Source organism: Mesoplodon densirostris, chromosome 16 (assembly GCF_025265405.1).
Source record: "Mesoplodon densirostris isolate mMesDen1 chromosome 16, mMesDen1 primary haplotype, whole genome shotgun sequence".
Classification (NCBI taxonomy): Eukaryota; Metazoa; Chordata; class Mammalia; order Artiodactyla; family Ziphiidae; genus Mesoplodon; species Mesoplodon densirostris.
In genome coordinates, this window is record NC_082676.1 from 72,846,047 (window position 1) to 72,859,738 (window position 13,692).

General features: G+C 39.9%; 1 protein-coding gene across 1 annotated transcript in view; it reads right to left on the reverse strand.

Annotated features, from left to right (window-relative positions):
- FERMT1 (FERM domain containing kindlin 1) overlaps positions 1 to 13,692 on the reverse strand; it is a 58,189-nt gene that overhangs the window by 27,183 nt on the left and 17,314 nt on the right. Inside the window, exons 4-8 of the mRNA XM_060120370.1 lie at positions 13,038 to 13,184; positions 11,133 to 11,346; positions 9,010 to 9,112; positions 636 to 743; positions 87 to 218 (exon numbers count right to left, since the gene is read on the reverse strand). Of these exons, the coding sequence (XP_059976353.1) occupies positions 87 to 218; positions 636 to 743; positions 9,010 to 9,112; positions 11,133 to 11,346; positions 13,038 to 13,184 (704 nt within the window). The remainder of the gene's footprint in view (positions 1 to 86; positions 219 to 635; positions 744 to 9,009; positions 9,113 to 11,132; positions 11,347 to 13,037; positions 13,185 to 13,692) is intronic.

Consider the following 13,692-nt stretch of genomic DNA (forward strand, 5'->3'; position numbering starts at 1 on the left):
TATTTATAATAATAAAAAAACCTCATCTATGTTTGTCAATCAGTCAGAGCAAAGCCACAATTCTGAGTTATCAGAAAAATTCATACCAAAGTGTTGTCTGCTTTTCCACCTTCCAGGGTCACTTCCAAATTAGAAAGTGCTGCTTCTACTTCGTCAACCTCAGACTCATTTGTAAAATCCTGTATTTCAGTAGACAACGACAGTTTGCTAATGTGATACTACAACAAAAACAGAGGTTTTAGGAATGTTATAAACACAAGGGAATCCATCGGCCATTTCTTCTTTGAAGACAATTCCCCTGTAATATTGAACATCTCCTGGAAGGAGATCTCCCAGCTATGTAGGGAAAATGAAATATAATTTAAATTATTTTGAGATTTATAGTTAGTCATGTTCCAACTCAATTATTTTCCATCAGTGGTTGACCTTGTAGTGCAGAAAAGATAAGGATCGTAAGACTGATGCCTTATAAGATGTGCATGTGGACGGGTTATGAGGAATATTTTAAATTTAAATTTACTACCCTCATTTTCAGCTCTTTTTCAAAGAAAAAAATCAGTATGAAGAAAATGAAACTTTAAGGAGAAAAAATTTGCTTTGTCTCCTTTCAGAGAAAGGTACCGAGGTTCCCATACCTGTAGTGCTGCAAAGATCAACATTTCTTCCTCTGTGCAGTCAATTTCTTCTAAGAGAATGGCCCACCTGGCTTGTTCATAGAGTTGGTTTATTCGGACAGCATCGTACTAGAGAAAGAAATAGATATATGCATGTGTATGTATGAGGGGGCATATTTACATTCCACAATACAAAAGATCTCAAATAACTGAGGCCAATCCTTGTTAATCAGATGCAATCAACTTTAGTTCAGGTAACTGAAAGAAACCCCTCTATCTTTCCACTGCCCCAGCTCATTTTACTTCTGAATTAAGAACTTCCTTTCTCAAAATATTTTCCAGAGCTTCTTCAAGGGGCCAAACTGACCCATCTTAGATTTCAGTATTTTCCCTTTCTTATCACACTTTTATTGTTCGGAAACACAGGTAATGAAATGGTTTATGTGATAAGTAGTATAAGGAGAAGGGGTCTGCAGGCTGATCTGTAGACTCTGTAAATCTAATCAGAATCTGACAGGGGTGTTTAGTGGAACTTCATGCAAGCTGATCAAGTTGAGCTGGAAGAGACAACGTTCAAATATCTCCAAGAATATTTTGAAAAAGAACAATGCTGGGGAGACACTTGTCCTCCCAGATATTAAAATATATAATAAAGTGGCAGCAACTAAAATAGTGTGGTATTGGTATAACAATGCACAAAATGTCAATAAAGCAATATCTAGCAACAGACCTATGTATGTATATAATTTAATATAAAATAAAATGGCATTTTATCAGCAGGGGAAGAAAGAATTCAGCACTATAACAGTGTTAAAAATGCCAAGCATTTGGAGAACAAAAATCGAAAATCTCAATACAATCTTACACATCCAAAATACATAAATTACAGATAGATTAAAGAATCTAAACATGCAAAACCACAATGAGATACCACTTCACATCCACTAGGATGAATCTAATCTAAAGGACAGATAATAACAAATATTGGTGAGAATGTGGACAAATTGGAACCCCTGTGCATTGCTGGTGGGAATGTAAAATGGTGCAGCCTCCATGGGAAACAGTTTGGCGGTTCCTGAAAAATCTGAACATAGAATATGACCCAGCAATTCCACTCATAAGTATATACTGAAAAAAATTGAAAACCGGGACTCAAACAAATACTATTACACCAGTGTTCATAGTAGCACTATTCACAATTGCCAAAAGCTAGAAACAACCAAAATATCTATCAATAGATGATTGAATAAACAAAATGTAATATATATCCAATACATACAATGGAATACAATGGAGTATTATTCAGCCTTGAAAAGGAAAGGAATTCTGATACATGCTACAACATAATGAACCTTGAAGACATTACTCTCAGTGAAATCAGACAGACACAAAAGGACAATTATTGTATGATTCCACGTACATGAAGTACCTAGACTAGGCAAATTCATACAGATGGGAGGTTACTAGGGGCTGGAGAGAGGGGAGAATGGGGAGATTTGTTTAATGGGTACAGCGTTTCTGTACAGGATGATGAAATAGTTCTGAAAATAGTGGTGATAGTTGCCCAACACTGTGAATGTACTTAATGCCACTGAATTGTAGACCTAAAAATGGTTAAAATGGCAAATGTTATGTTTTGTATATTTTACCATAATTTTAAAAAGTCAAAAAAAAAAAAAAAGAACAACAACTCAGACTTGTACATGAATGTTCACAGCAGTATTTTTCATAATAGCCAAAAAGTAGAAACAATCCAGATGTCCGTCAGCTGACAAATGCATAAATACATACATATATATATATATAATGGAATATTATTTGGCAATGAAAAGAAATGAAATAGTGATACATGCTACAATACAAATAGACCTTGAAAATACTATGTTAAGTGAAAGAAACTGTTACAAAGTACCACATAGTTTGTATATTGTATAACTCCATTTACATGAAATGTCCAGAATAAGCAAATCCATAGAGACAGAAAGTAGACTGATGGTTGCTTAGGATTAGGAGGGTTGGAAGGAAATGGGAAGAGACTCCTAACGGGTGATGGACTTCTTGGTGGGATGATGAAAATGCCCTGAAATTAGATAGTGGTGTTGGTTGCACAACTCTGTGAATATACCAAAAACCACTGATTTGTACATATTAAATGGGTGAAATGTTGGTATGTGAAATGCATGGTATTATGTGAATTATATATCTAAAAGCAGTTATAAAAAATCTAAAGATAACAATCAAAACTATTAGAAGGGCCTCCCTGGTGGCGCAGTGGTTAAGAGTCCGCCTGCCGATGCAGGGGATACGGGTTCGTGCCCCGGTCTGGGAGGATCCCATATGCCGCGGAGCGGCTGGGCCCGTGAGCCATGGCCGCTGGGCCTGCGCATCCGGAGCCTGTGCTCCGCAACGGGAGAGGCCACAACAGTGAGAGGCCCACATACCGCAAAAAGAAGAAAAAAAAAAAAAAAAACTATTAGAAGGAAACATGAGAGAAAACTTTTTGTAATTTTTCAGCAAGGAAGCCCTTTCTAAGCAAGACAGGAAAACTTTAGGTTATGCTGCATAAGGCTGACTTGACAATCAATAACTGAACATTTTTAAGTGAAAAATACCCTGAAGAAGATGATATGTTTATAAGGTATAGATTGAAAGAAAATATCTGCAATAAAAAAGGTAATATCCATTACACACAAAGTGCTCCTATAAATAAATATGAAAAATATAAAGAGTTCAGTAGAAGATGGGGCAAATATGTATATCAACAGGCAATTCACAGAAGAAACCAAAATGGCCACATAAACATTAGAAAAGATTCTCAACCTCACTAGTAATCAGAGAATTCAAATTAAAACAAGAAGACATAGGGCTTCCCTGGTGGTGCAGTGGTTAAGGATCCACCTGCCAATGCAGGGGACACAGGTTTGAGCCCTGGTCTGGGAAGATCCCACATGCTGTGGAGCAACTAAGCCTGTGCGCCACAACTACTGAGCCTACATGCTGCAGTTACTGAAGCCTGTGCACATAGAGCCTGTGCTCCACAACGAGAAGCCACTGCAATGGGAATCCTGCACACCACAACGAAGAGTAGCCCCCGCTCACCACAACTAGAGAAAGCCTGTGCACAGCAACGAAGACCCAACACAACCAAAAAAATAAAATAAAATAAATTTATTAGAAAAAACTCCAAAAACCAAGATGACATAACTTCTATTTTCTTATCAGATTTACCCAGGCTGTAAGTATTGATAATGACTGGTATTGCTGAGGATGTGGTGCAAACGGGCACTTACACATATGAGATCAGTAGGAAGAACTTTGGTGGGATATTTAAATGTTTTTTTTTTTTTGCCCTTTCATGAGCATGTCCACAGTTACTATTCTAAAGAAATGCAAAGCACTCATCAAAGACACTTGTACAAGAATGTTCACAGTTTTTGAAAGAGGAAAAATTTCAAGCAGGTCCTGATAAACTATAGCCTTTCCCCTGATGATTTTGTACTGGTTAAAAAAAGTGAGCCAGACACATATGCTGACATGAAAAGGTGGCCGTGATATATTATGAAGTAAAAAGAAGCGAGCTACACAGCAAATACATGATCCTATTTATGTAGGAAGAAAAGATCCTGCAAATCTGTTCAAAAATACGTTTATAAATGTATGTGAAAAAATCTGCATGCATGATTAATCATTAAGCTCTTAACTGTGGCTAGTTCTCAGGAGAAAGGTCATGGTAAAGGACTATTTTCCATTTTTACTCTAAATTATTCCTTTTTAGATTTAGCCATTTTTTTTTTTTTTCGGTACGCGGGCCTCTCACTGTTGTGGCCTCTCCTGTTGCGGAGCACAGGCTCCAGAGGTGCAGGCTCAGCCGCCATAGCTCACGGGCCCAGCCGCTCCACGGCATGCGGGATCCTCCCGGACCAGGGCACGAACCCGTGTCCCCTGCATCGGCAGGTGGACTCTCAACCACTGCGCCACCAGGGAAGCCCTAGTTTTAGCCATTTTTAAGTGTATGGTTCAGTGGCATTAAGTACACTCACATTGCTGTGCAACCATTACCACCATCTGTCTCCAGAACTCATTTCATCTTGCAAAACTGGAATTCTGTACCGATTAAACAATAACTCCTATGTTTGATTTTCTTTCTTTTTTTTTTCATATTGAGGCCATACTTTAATGTATCCTTTAAAAAAGAAAAAATGTTGAAGATAACATGGGAGAGAAATAGAGAGTCAGAGTACTTAAACAGGTTTATCACAGGTTGGTTGGCATGAGTTTGTTTTTCGTTTTGCATTAACTTTGTGCGCACTAGGGAAAAAGGTGACAGGGAAGGTCAAAATCTGCAGTGAGCCGAGCCTGGCAAGTGGTGCTGCTCTTGGGCCAGTGGGACCGTGACCTGTCCACAGGCTCCCTCCTTCTCAGCATTTCTAAAGCTGCTTGGAAATGAGGGCAAATGCAGATCCAGGGGTGTGGTTTTCAGGAGGCTGGAATAATAAGAATCTTAAGGAAGTGTGTCCTTGTTTTGTGAACTTTGACAGGTGTCATGGAGACCCTCAGGAGTTTGCCTCAGAATCCTCCAAAAACAAACCAAAACATGACACGCATAAAGACATTCATGGGGCTTCCCTGGTGGCGCAGTGGTTGAGAGTCCGCCTGCCGAGGCAGGGGACACGGGTTCGTGCCCCGGTCCGGGAAGAGATCCCACATGCCGCAGAGTGGCTGGGCCCGTGAGCCATGGCCATTAAGCCTGCGTGTCCGGAGCCTGTGCTCCGCAACGGGAGAGGCCACAACAGTGAGAGGCCCACATACAGGAAAAAAAAAAAAAAAAAAAGACATTCATGGTAGCATCATTCATAACAGCTCCAAACTAGAAACAACACAATGTCCCTCAACTGGAAAATGGATAAACAAGTGTATCCAAATGTGTCCATCCACACCATAGGACACCACTCCGGCAAAAACACAGATAACCTTTGAAGTCATCATGCGGAGAGTCCAGAGACAAGACTACACACTCTATGATTCCATGTGTGAAATTTCTAGAAAAGGCAAAACTCAAGACAGAAAGCAGACCAGGTGCGGGCTGGGGCTGGGCGCAGGGACTGACCACAAATGGGTATGAGGAAACATTTTTGGGTGACACAAGTGTTTTAAAACTAGATTGTGGTGATGGTTGCACAACTATATAAATTCACTAAAATTCACATTGTACACTTACAATGGGTAAATTTTATGACATATCAATTATACTGTAATCCAAAGACATGACAACTAAACAAACCACACACACAGCACACACCAAAACCAGGCAAGCAACCCCCAACACACTCCCCCAAAGGCCCCTGCCTGGTGTTTTCACAGCTGAAACACGAAATCTAAATAGTATGTGTGGTTGCCGAAAACTGAATTGGACTAACAAACTGTCATATTTGTCTATCATCTATCTATCTGTCTATCTATCTATGTATCTATCTATCATCTATCTATCATCTGTCTATCTATCTATCTATCTATCTATCTATCTATCTATCATCTATCTATCCCTCTCTGTCTGCTGTAGGGGTTTTAGTGAGAGTAAGTTAAATCACCCTGTAAGGCTTCTCTCTCAAATGCAGTCAGTAAAGATTTAAAAAAATTTAATAAGAGCTTCCTCACCTAAAAATACTTAACTCCCCTCCACCCCAAGCCAGATTAAAAAAAAACCTCTTTGACAGAATATTGGTTAAACAAGAGTTGCCTGCATTTACAGACTAACATCAAGAGAAGAGGCCGGGCCAGCCTGGCTCCTGCTGAGGAACCTGGATTCCTCTGCAGCATCCACAGAGCTCTGGATTTTCCTCTTTGGAGGCTTGTTCACAGTCCCACTGAGGCTCTGGGACAGCACAAGGTCCTGGGTCTTTACAAGTTCATTCAGTAACAGGTGTCCCAAAAGCTTTTTTCCTGAGAACTCTTTCAGTGGTTTCAGCTACTCAGAAACAAATTTTTCCCTGGTGGGAACTGGCTACTGCTGCTCTCTCCTTGGCCCTCAATTTCCTTTGTCTCCTGGTTAATTGAAAATAGAAACCACCAAAGCATGTGGTTTCTGCCAACTCCACTGCTTGAATCCCTGTTTCTCCCTATCTAGTCAATTCAGTAAACCCTTCCCTCCTTCCCCCAACCAACAATATAAAAAATAACAAAACCTACCTCCCATAGTTTTCATGCTCTCAGGAAAGGATACTATTTGGATCTAATCACTCTTAAGTGATTCCCTAAAAACTTGGGTAGCAAGTTTTTTAAATTAATTAATGCTGACTCTCCCAGCATCCTTGCAGCACGTAGGGGTTGAGGGTAAAGGAAGTATCAGAAGTGCTCCCTAACTCCAAGGAGTCTGCAGTTTATTTGTAGAGAAACTCCATGAATGTGGTACAATTAGAGGTGTGAGTCCTGAAATTACACTCAGTTGTGGCTCAGAGAAGAGATGGGTCAGTGTGACCAAGAGTAGAGAAAACTCCTTTCTGGAAGGAATAAGACCTGAATGTGACCTTAGGGCAGGGTTTCTGAATCTGCAATTCTTGGATTTGGGAGTCTAAATCAGGTGGTCCATAAGGCTGGATTAGGAAAAACTACACCTCCATTTGCACTGGATTTTAATGGAAGTTTAGCATTTCCTTCCATGGTGAATGTAGGCCACAAACCACAGTACTACAGAGCACTTGTGACTTCATGACGACCAGAATCACAGATTTTTCATATTGCATCACAGTTACTATTTTCAAATAATGCTCACATTCATCATCACTTTGATATCAATAAATTAAACAGATATGTTACTTATATCCATTTTGAAAATTATTTTGGTTACTATAGTTCAATATAGTTCCATTTTGTAATCCTATGTATTTTATTTTATAAATTTGAAAACGTTATTCTAACGTCCAGCAGTTTTGGGCCCTCAACTTCTATCTTAGTTCTCGACACACGGTAGTTGTTCGATAAATAAATGAATAAATAAAACAGGGGCACAAGTCTGAAGAGATAAGTTGGGGCCACATTCCTGACTTAGCAATTAGAAAATGCATAAGTATGTTTTATTTATGTGTTATCTAGTTTCAGAAGAAAAGTTAAGGCAGTTTATTAGAATAGATAGCATATAACAAGGTAGATTAAGTTACCTAGGAACTAGGCAAGGAAAGAGTAAAGCTGAGTCAGGAATGAGGCTAAAAAATGAGGTTACAGAAAGTGTAAAGATTTGGTTCTAGCAGGCAATGCAAAAAGGAAAACCTGAATAATTTTATAATTCACATTGCCCTTAAGAAAATCAAAACAATTGGTTAAGAGAAGCCATAACAGTAATTTCTCCTGAAGATTTTATCAAAGAAGAGCCAAAGTTTGCTTTCTTACCATGATTCATTGGAAGTGATGTACTCCAGATGCAAGCTAGGCCCATGGGCAGTAAGTTGGATCTCAATCAAAGACTAAGCAAGAGCTCCACAGAAACAAGGAAGAGGGTTTATTTTGAAGCAGATGACAGTTAGGTAAGCAGTGGGAGTCCAGATAGGCCTCTGGAGACCAGACAAAATGAGGACCAAGGAGAAGACAGTGACACAAGAGGCGGAAACACTGCCATGGATGAGGAAGGGATGGGTGCAGAAAAGGCGACCTGAGGCAGGCCCCTTGAACAAGTGCCCGGTGGTAATCGAAGAAGAGCAGTCAGCTCGGAACTGGGATGGGAAGGATACAATCATGCTGTGCACTCAGAGGACTGGTGACCCATTGTGTGTTTTCTACTTTGGGCCATTTTAAGTTCCGATTCACAATTCTACAAAAGGGAGAATTGGGACAAGGTAGGGGCAGATGTTCAGAGGAGTTATTTCACCATTCATTGGTCCTAGAAAACTTCAGGTGGGAGATGTGCACTTAAAATGAGAGTTGGCAACCAGCTGGGGTCTTTATTTATCCAGATAATCCCTCTGTCTTATAACTCAAGACTCATTTAGCACCACAGTGGGGAGCCAAGTGTGTGCTATCATGAGGTCCTGGCTTCTTCGCCAAAATCCCTTCCCTTTTAACCTGGGCCTTGACAACTCCCTCCTTCCTAAGCATGAAGGGCTCCAACTATGTGAGCCACTCTCTTTTTGTTCCTGCTTCACCGTGAATGGAGCGGGACAGCACATGCCATGAGTGAAGACCCTTAGAGACTCCCCTAATTCAGGGGTAGCCTACCATGCTCACTAGAGACAAACAGATGAAAATCCAGAGACCAGTATACATTTATTGGTCTAACCCTACGGAGCTAAACAGAAGGTTACATAAATTAATCCTAATTTTGAAAACTAAATAACTCAATTTTACACTTTCATGCATTCACATTAAAAAAAAAAAGGAGAGACAGAATAGAGAAAATGTATCTTACTTTGGGATTCAAGTCAAAGAAAGTGTAGTATTTAAATCGTAACAGCAGCTGCTCATCCTCCTGGATGCCTTGTTCCATGAGGGAACGTGAGGAGTCTAGCCAACTAGAAAACAACAGGATGAGTTTTAAAAGTCAATCAATTTTACACACATAATTATAGTATTATATAATGTGTTTATATATACATATACATGTATATCTAAATGTATACGTGTGTATATATACACCCTTGAACAAAATCTGGGTAAGTAATATAACCAAAACTCAGTAAGGGAGATGACTTGATAATAGCTTATATCTCCATTTTATCATACAGTTTTCCAAGTGCTTTTCTGTATGCATATATTTTCTCACTGACACTTTAAAGTAACCAACTGAAGGAGCCAGCGCAGTTCTTCTTCTTATTTTTTTTTGAGTTAATTTTTTTACAATTTAATTTTATTTATTTTGGCTGTGCCAGATCTTAGTTGCGGCACGTGGGATCTTTAGTGGTGGCATGTGGACTCAGTTGCGTCTCCCTGGATCTTTAGTTGTGGCATGCGGACTCTTAGTTGCAGCATGCGGGATCTAGTTCCCTGACCAGGGATCGAACCCGGGCCCCCTGCTTTTGGAGCACAGAGTCTCACCCACTGGACCACAGGGAAGTCCCCCAGTGCAGTTCTTATTTTCTCAGTTTTACAGATGAGGAAAATGAGCCTCAGCAACATTAAGTGATATGTTCAAGGTCACATGCCTCGTGGTGGAGCCAGAATGAGAATCTGCACCTGCTGACTGTTGCATGTACTTGTGCTGCATGTATTTGCTGACTGCTGACCACTTCTACACCAGGTGGTCCAACCCAGAACTGGCTATATCTTACAGAAAGTTCTATGTAGAACTTTCTGTAACGATGGAAATATTCTATATTGCCCTGCCCAATTGAGTAGCCACTAGCCACATGTGGTTACTGAAGGTTTAAGTGTGGCTAGTGCCACATTTTAATTTTAGTTATATTCAAACATAAATGTAAATGTCCATATGCGGCTAGTGCCTCCTGTACTGGGTAGCACAATTCTAGAGTTTGAAAGATAAGTACTGGCAATGGTGAGGGGTGATAAAAAATTAAAACAAAACAAGGTGGAAATGAGGGGCATCCAATACCACTGAAGGAAAATGGCTTGAACTTCTATCAAGTATTTTATATATGTTTATATATATTGATTATATATACTCATATATGTAATATTCTATTACATATTATATATTCCCTTTTGGGAGAATAAGAATAACCAAGAGGCAGTCTCCAACCTAAAGGAATTGACAGCCCTGTGGGGTAACCAAGCCTCATACTAAAGGAACAAGGTAACACTGGAGCCAAAGAACAGGACTCAAGGGAAGTGACTGATTTGAATGGTGACATCTGAGAAGGAGACTGTATGTGGTTGGGCTTTAAAGGACAAACAGGGACGGGCTGGTAGAGGAGGAGGGAAGGAGAAGGTTCTGGAGCAGGGAAAAGCTGGAGGTGAGGCAGTGATAGAAGAGTGAGCATGCACGTGTGGGGATGGGGTGCACGACAGCACAGCAGGATGGACAGATGGACATCTTCAGGGCCAGATCTCACAGGGAGTGGAACGCTGTTAACAAACTTGACTTGACTTGGTGGACAACAGGGAGTGAAATAGATGGTGGTTTGAGAAATAAATTGTGTTTTCTGAGACCACTTCCAACAAAAGCTGAAGGACTCACTTGTTGGATCGCAGAATGGAGGAGTGTTCTACAAAAGACAGTGCGGCCACCTTGGGTCTCCCCTGCTGCTCCATGGGGACCAACCCACTCATAAGCTGTTCTACATTCCATAAAATACACTTTTCACACATGTACGGGCAAAGAATTAGTATTCACATATGGTAAACCATTGAATTAACCCAGTGCATAAATGTTGTCACACTTTAAATGTATTGAAATGATGAGAGGCTGCATTTTCCCCTTTTGTTGCTAAAATCAGCACTGACTTTTGTGAATAGTATACAATCCCTAGGCGTGTTAACTTAAAAATGAAACACCCCCCTCCCCCATCCCTGCAGCATCTCTCTTACTATATCAACATCAGTTCACAGAGAAGCAAAACGAAGTCATGTCCTTACCCTGCGTTAAGCTTGGCTTTGTCAACCAGAGACCGAGGCTGGTACATGTCAGCAAGAGCTTCTGGTGACTGAGGGGGCTGGCTGAATGCGAGGATACTGCAGTTTTGTTCAGTCAAAGGGCTGTCACTGAACCAAGTCATTGTGGATGACGCTGGCGTTCCGTTGATGGGGTCATATGTGGGGGTCATGGTTCTACTGTATAAGCCAGGACTTACTGCAAAGCAAAGGAGAGTATGAACTAGGATATGAGATTAGGGATAGGAATCTTTAGAAAAACAATTACCAATAGTGCTTGTACTAAAATGGATTTTGAACTTAAATGTTTGTTATCATTTAAAATAATCAGATAAGTCATGAGTGATGGGGAGAGAAGTTAAACACAGGTAAAACTCCTGTCTGAATATTTAGCTCCTGGGAAGCTTGGGAACTCATAGGCTGTAAAAACTTCCAAAATCAACCCAGACAGATGTGGGACTATCTCCTTCTCAATAATTCAAAATTCTCCTATTTCAGTAGTGAGTTCTGGCACTGTTAGAAAACTGGAGCTCTCGCAGAATGCATGCATACACTATATTTTTTGGCAAATCCCCTAAACAATTCACAGTATTTACAATTTTAAGAACCCAGCTAGTTGATGGTTTATAAATCATCTGACTCTAATTTGCATAAGGAAAACATAAATAATCGTTTTCATTCTTTTCATTGGAATATACTATGTAAGAAACCCTCAGAATTGCAAGCAAGCTAGAGATTAATTCTTATATTTAGGCATATCTTATTTTATTGTGCTTCGCAGATACTGGTTTTTTGCTTTTTTAGAAACTGAAGGTTTGTGGCAACTGTGTGTTGAGCAAGTCTATTGGCGCCATTTTTCCAATGGCATTTGCTCACTTCGTGTCTCTGTGTTACATTTTGGTAATTCTCCTAATATTTAAAACTTTCCCATTATTATTATATTTGTCATGGGGGTCAGTGATCAGTGATCTTTGATGTTACTGCTATGACTTGCTGAAGGCTCAGATGATGTTAGCATTTTTAGAAATAAAGTATTTTTTTTTTTTTTTTTTTTTTTTTTTTTTTTTTGCGGTATGCGGGCCTCTCACTGTTGTGGCCTCCCCCGTTGCGGAGCACAGGCTCCGGACGCGCAGGCTCCGGACGCGCAGGCTCAGCGGCCATGGCTCACGGGCCCAGCCGCTCTGCGGCATATGGGATCCTCCCAGACCGGGGCACGAACCCGTATCCCCTGCATCGGCAGGCGGACTCTCAACCACTTGCGCCACCAGGGAGGCCCAGAAATAAAGTATTTTTAATTAAGGTATGTACATTTTTAAAAGACATAATGCTATTGCACACTTAATAATAGTAACAGCAGAGTGTAAACTTTTATATGAGCTGGGAAACAAAAAAAAAATTCGTGTGACTTGCTTTATTGCTGTGGTCTGCAATATCTCTGATGTACGACTGTAAAAATAAAAGGATGATGCCTTTACAGAATTTTTACTGCCCCTCCTGTTACACGTCCAACGCAAAATTTAAATTGAGTTCAGGAAAGCGTCATATGAAGGTCGGATCAGGAAGAGAAGTATATCTGAGTGATCTAACACATTTCCTTTATCCTACAAATTCATGGCCAATTCTACTAAAGTTTTACATTCATCAGCAACCTAATACATACAATTAAAATAATGAGCCATACAACATACATTGTCAAAAATTTTCTGTTAGTTCTAAAATTAATTGGATATTCTATCCTCATCACTGGAATCCTCAATTTTAGTCCTTCTTTGTTTGGGGGAGAGAAGAAAGGTGAGCAGTGAGGAGGAGAGTTCTTGGGGCTTAAAAATTTAAGAAATGCTTGGATTTAATAATGAATTATAACAACAAAACACCTATCATAAATCTTACCTGGTGGACCTGAATTTGTTGGAGAACACTCCAGGCTTAAAATATCTTCAATTATGGGCTCCTTATTATTTTTTTCTTTTCTTTTCTTCTTTTTAAAATATTCACCAGAAGGCTTTAACAAGGAAACTTCTTCTGCTCTTCTAATATCTAAAAAATAAAAAAATATAAAAAAGAAAGAAGACATGCAAAAAGTAAAAAGAAAATTCCTTCTAAGACTCAGAGTCATATTGGGCATCTGAAACCATTTCTCAGGAAATTCCTGAGAAATAAATGGAACTAAATCTCATTCCTTTTGAAGAAATTGAAGGGGATAAGTGACTCCCAAAATGGGCGTGTGCGGTGGTCAGATAGTGGGGGGAGATTCAGTCTAGGAAAATTTCTAGTTTGTTTTTTAATCTACTGTGAAGATATTTCAAACATATCCAATGTGAAGGGAATAGTATAGTGTCTCTTTCCTGTGCTCGTCACTCTGCTTAAACTGCTCTCAGCATTTTGCTTTGCTTGTGTCATCTATTTACTACGTTTCCCCCTCCCTCCTTGCTTCTTTTCTTCCTCCCTCCCTCCTTCCTTTTCTGTTTTTAGGTTTTGAAGCAACAACCAAAGACCCCACCTTTTTTCTTTATGGACCAGCGGTCTTCAGAGCCTTTCTCTGCCC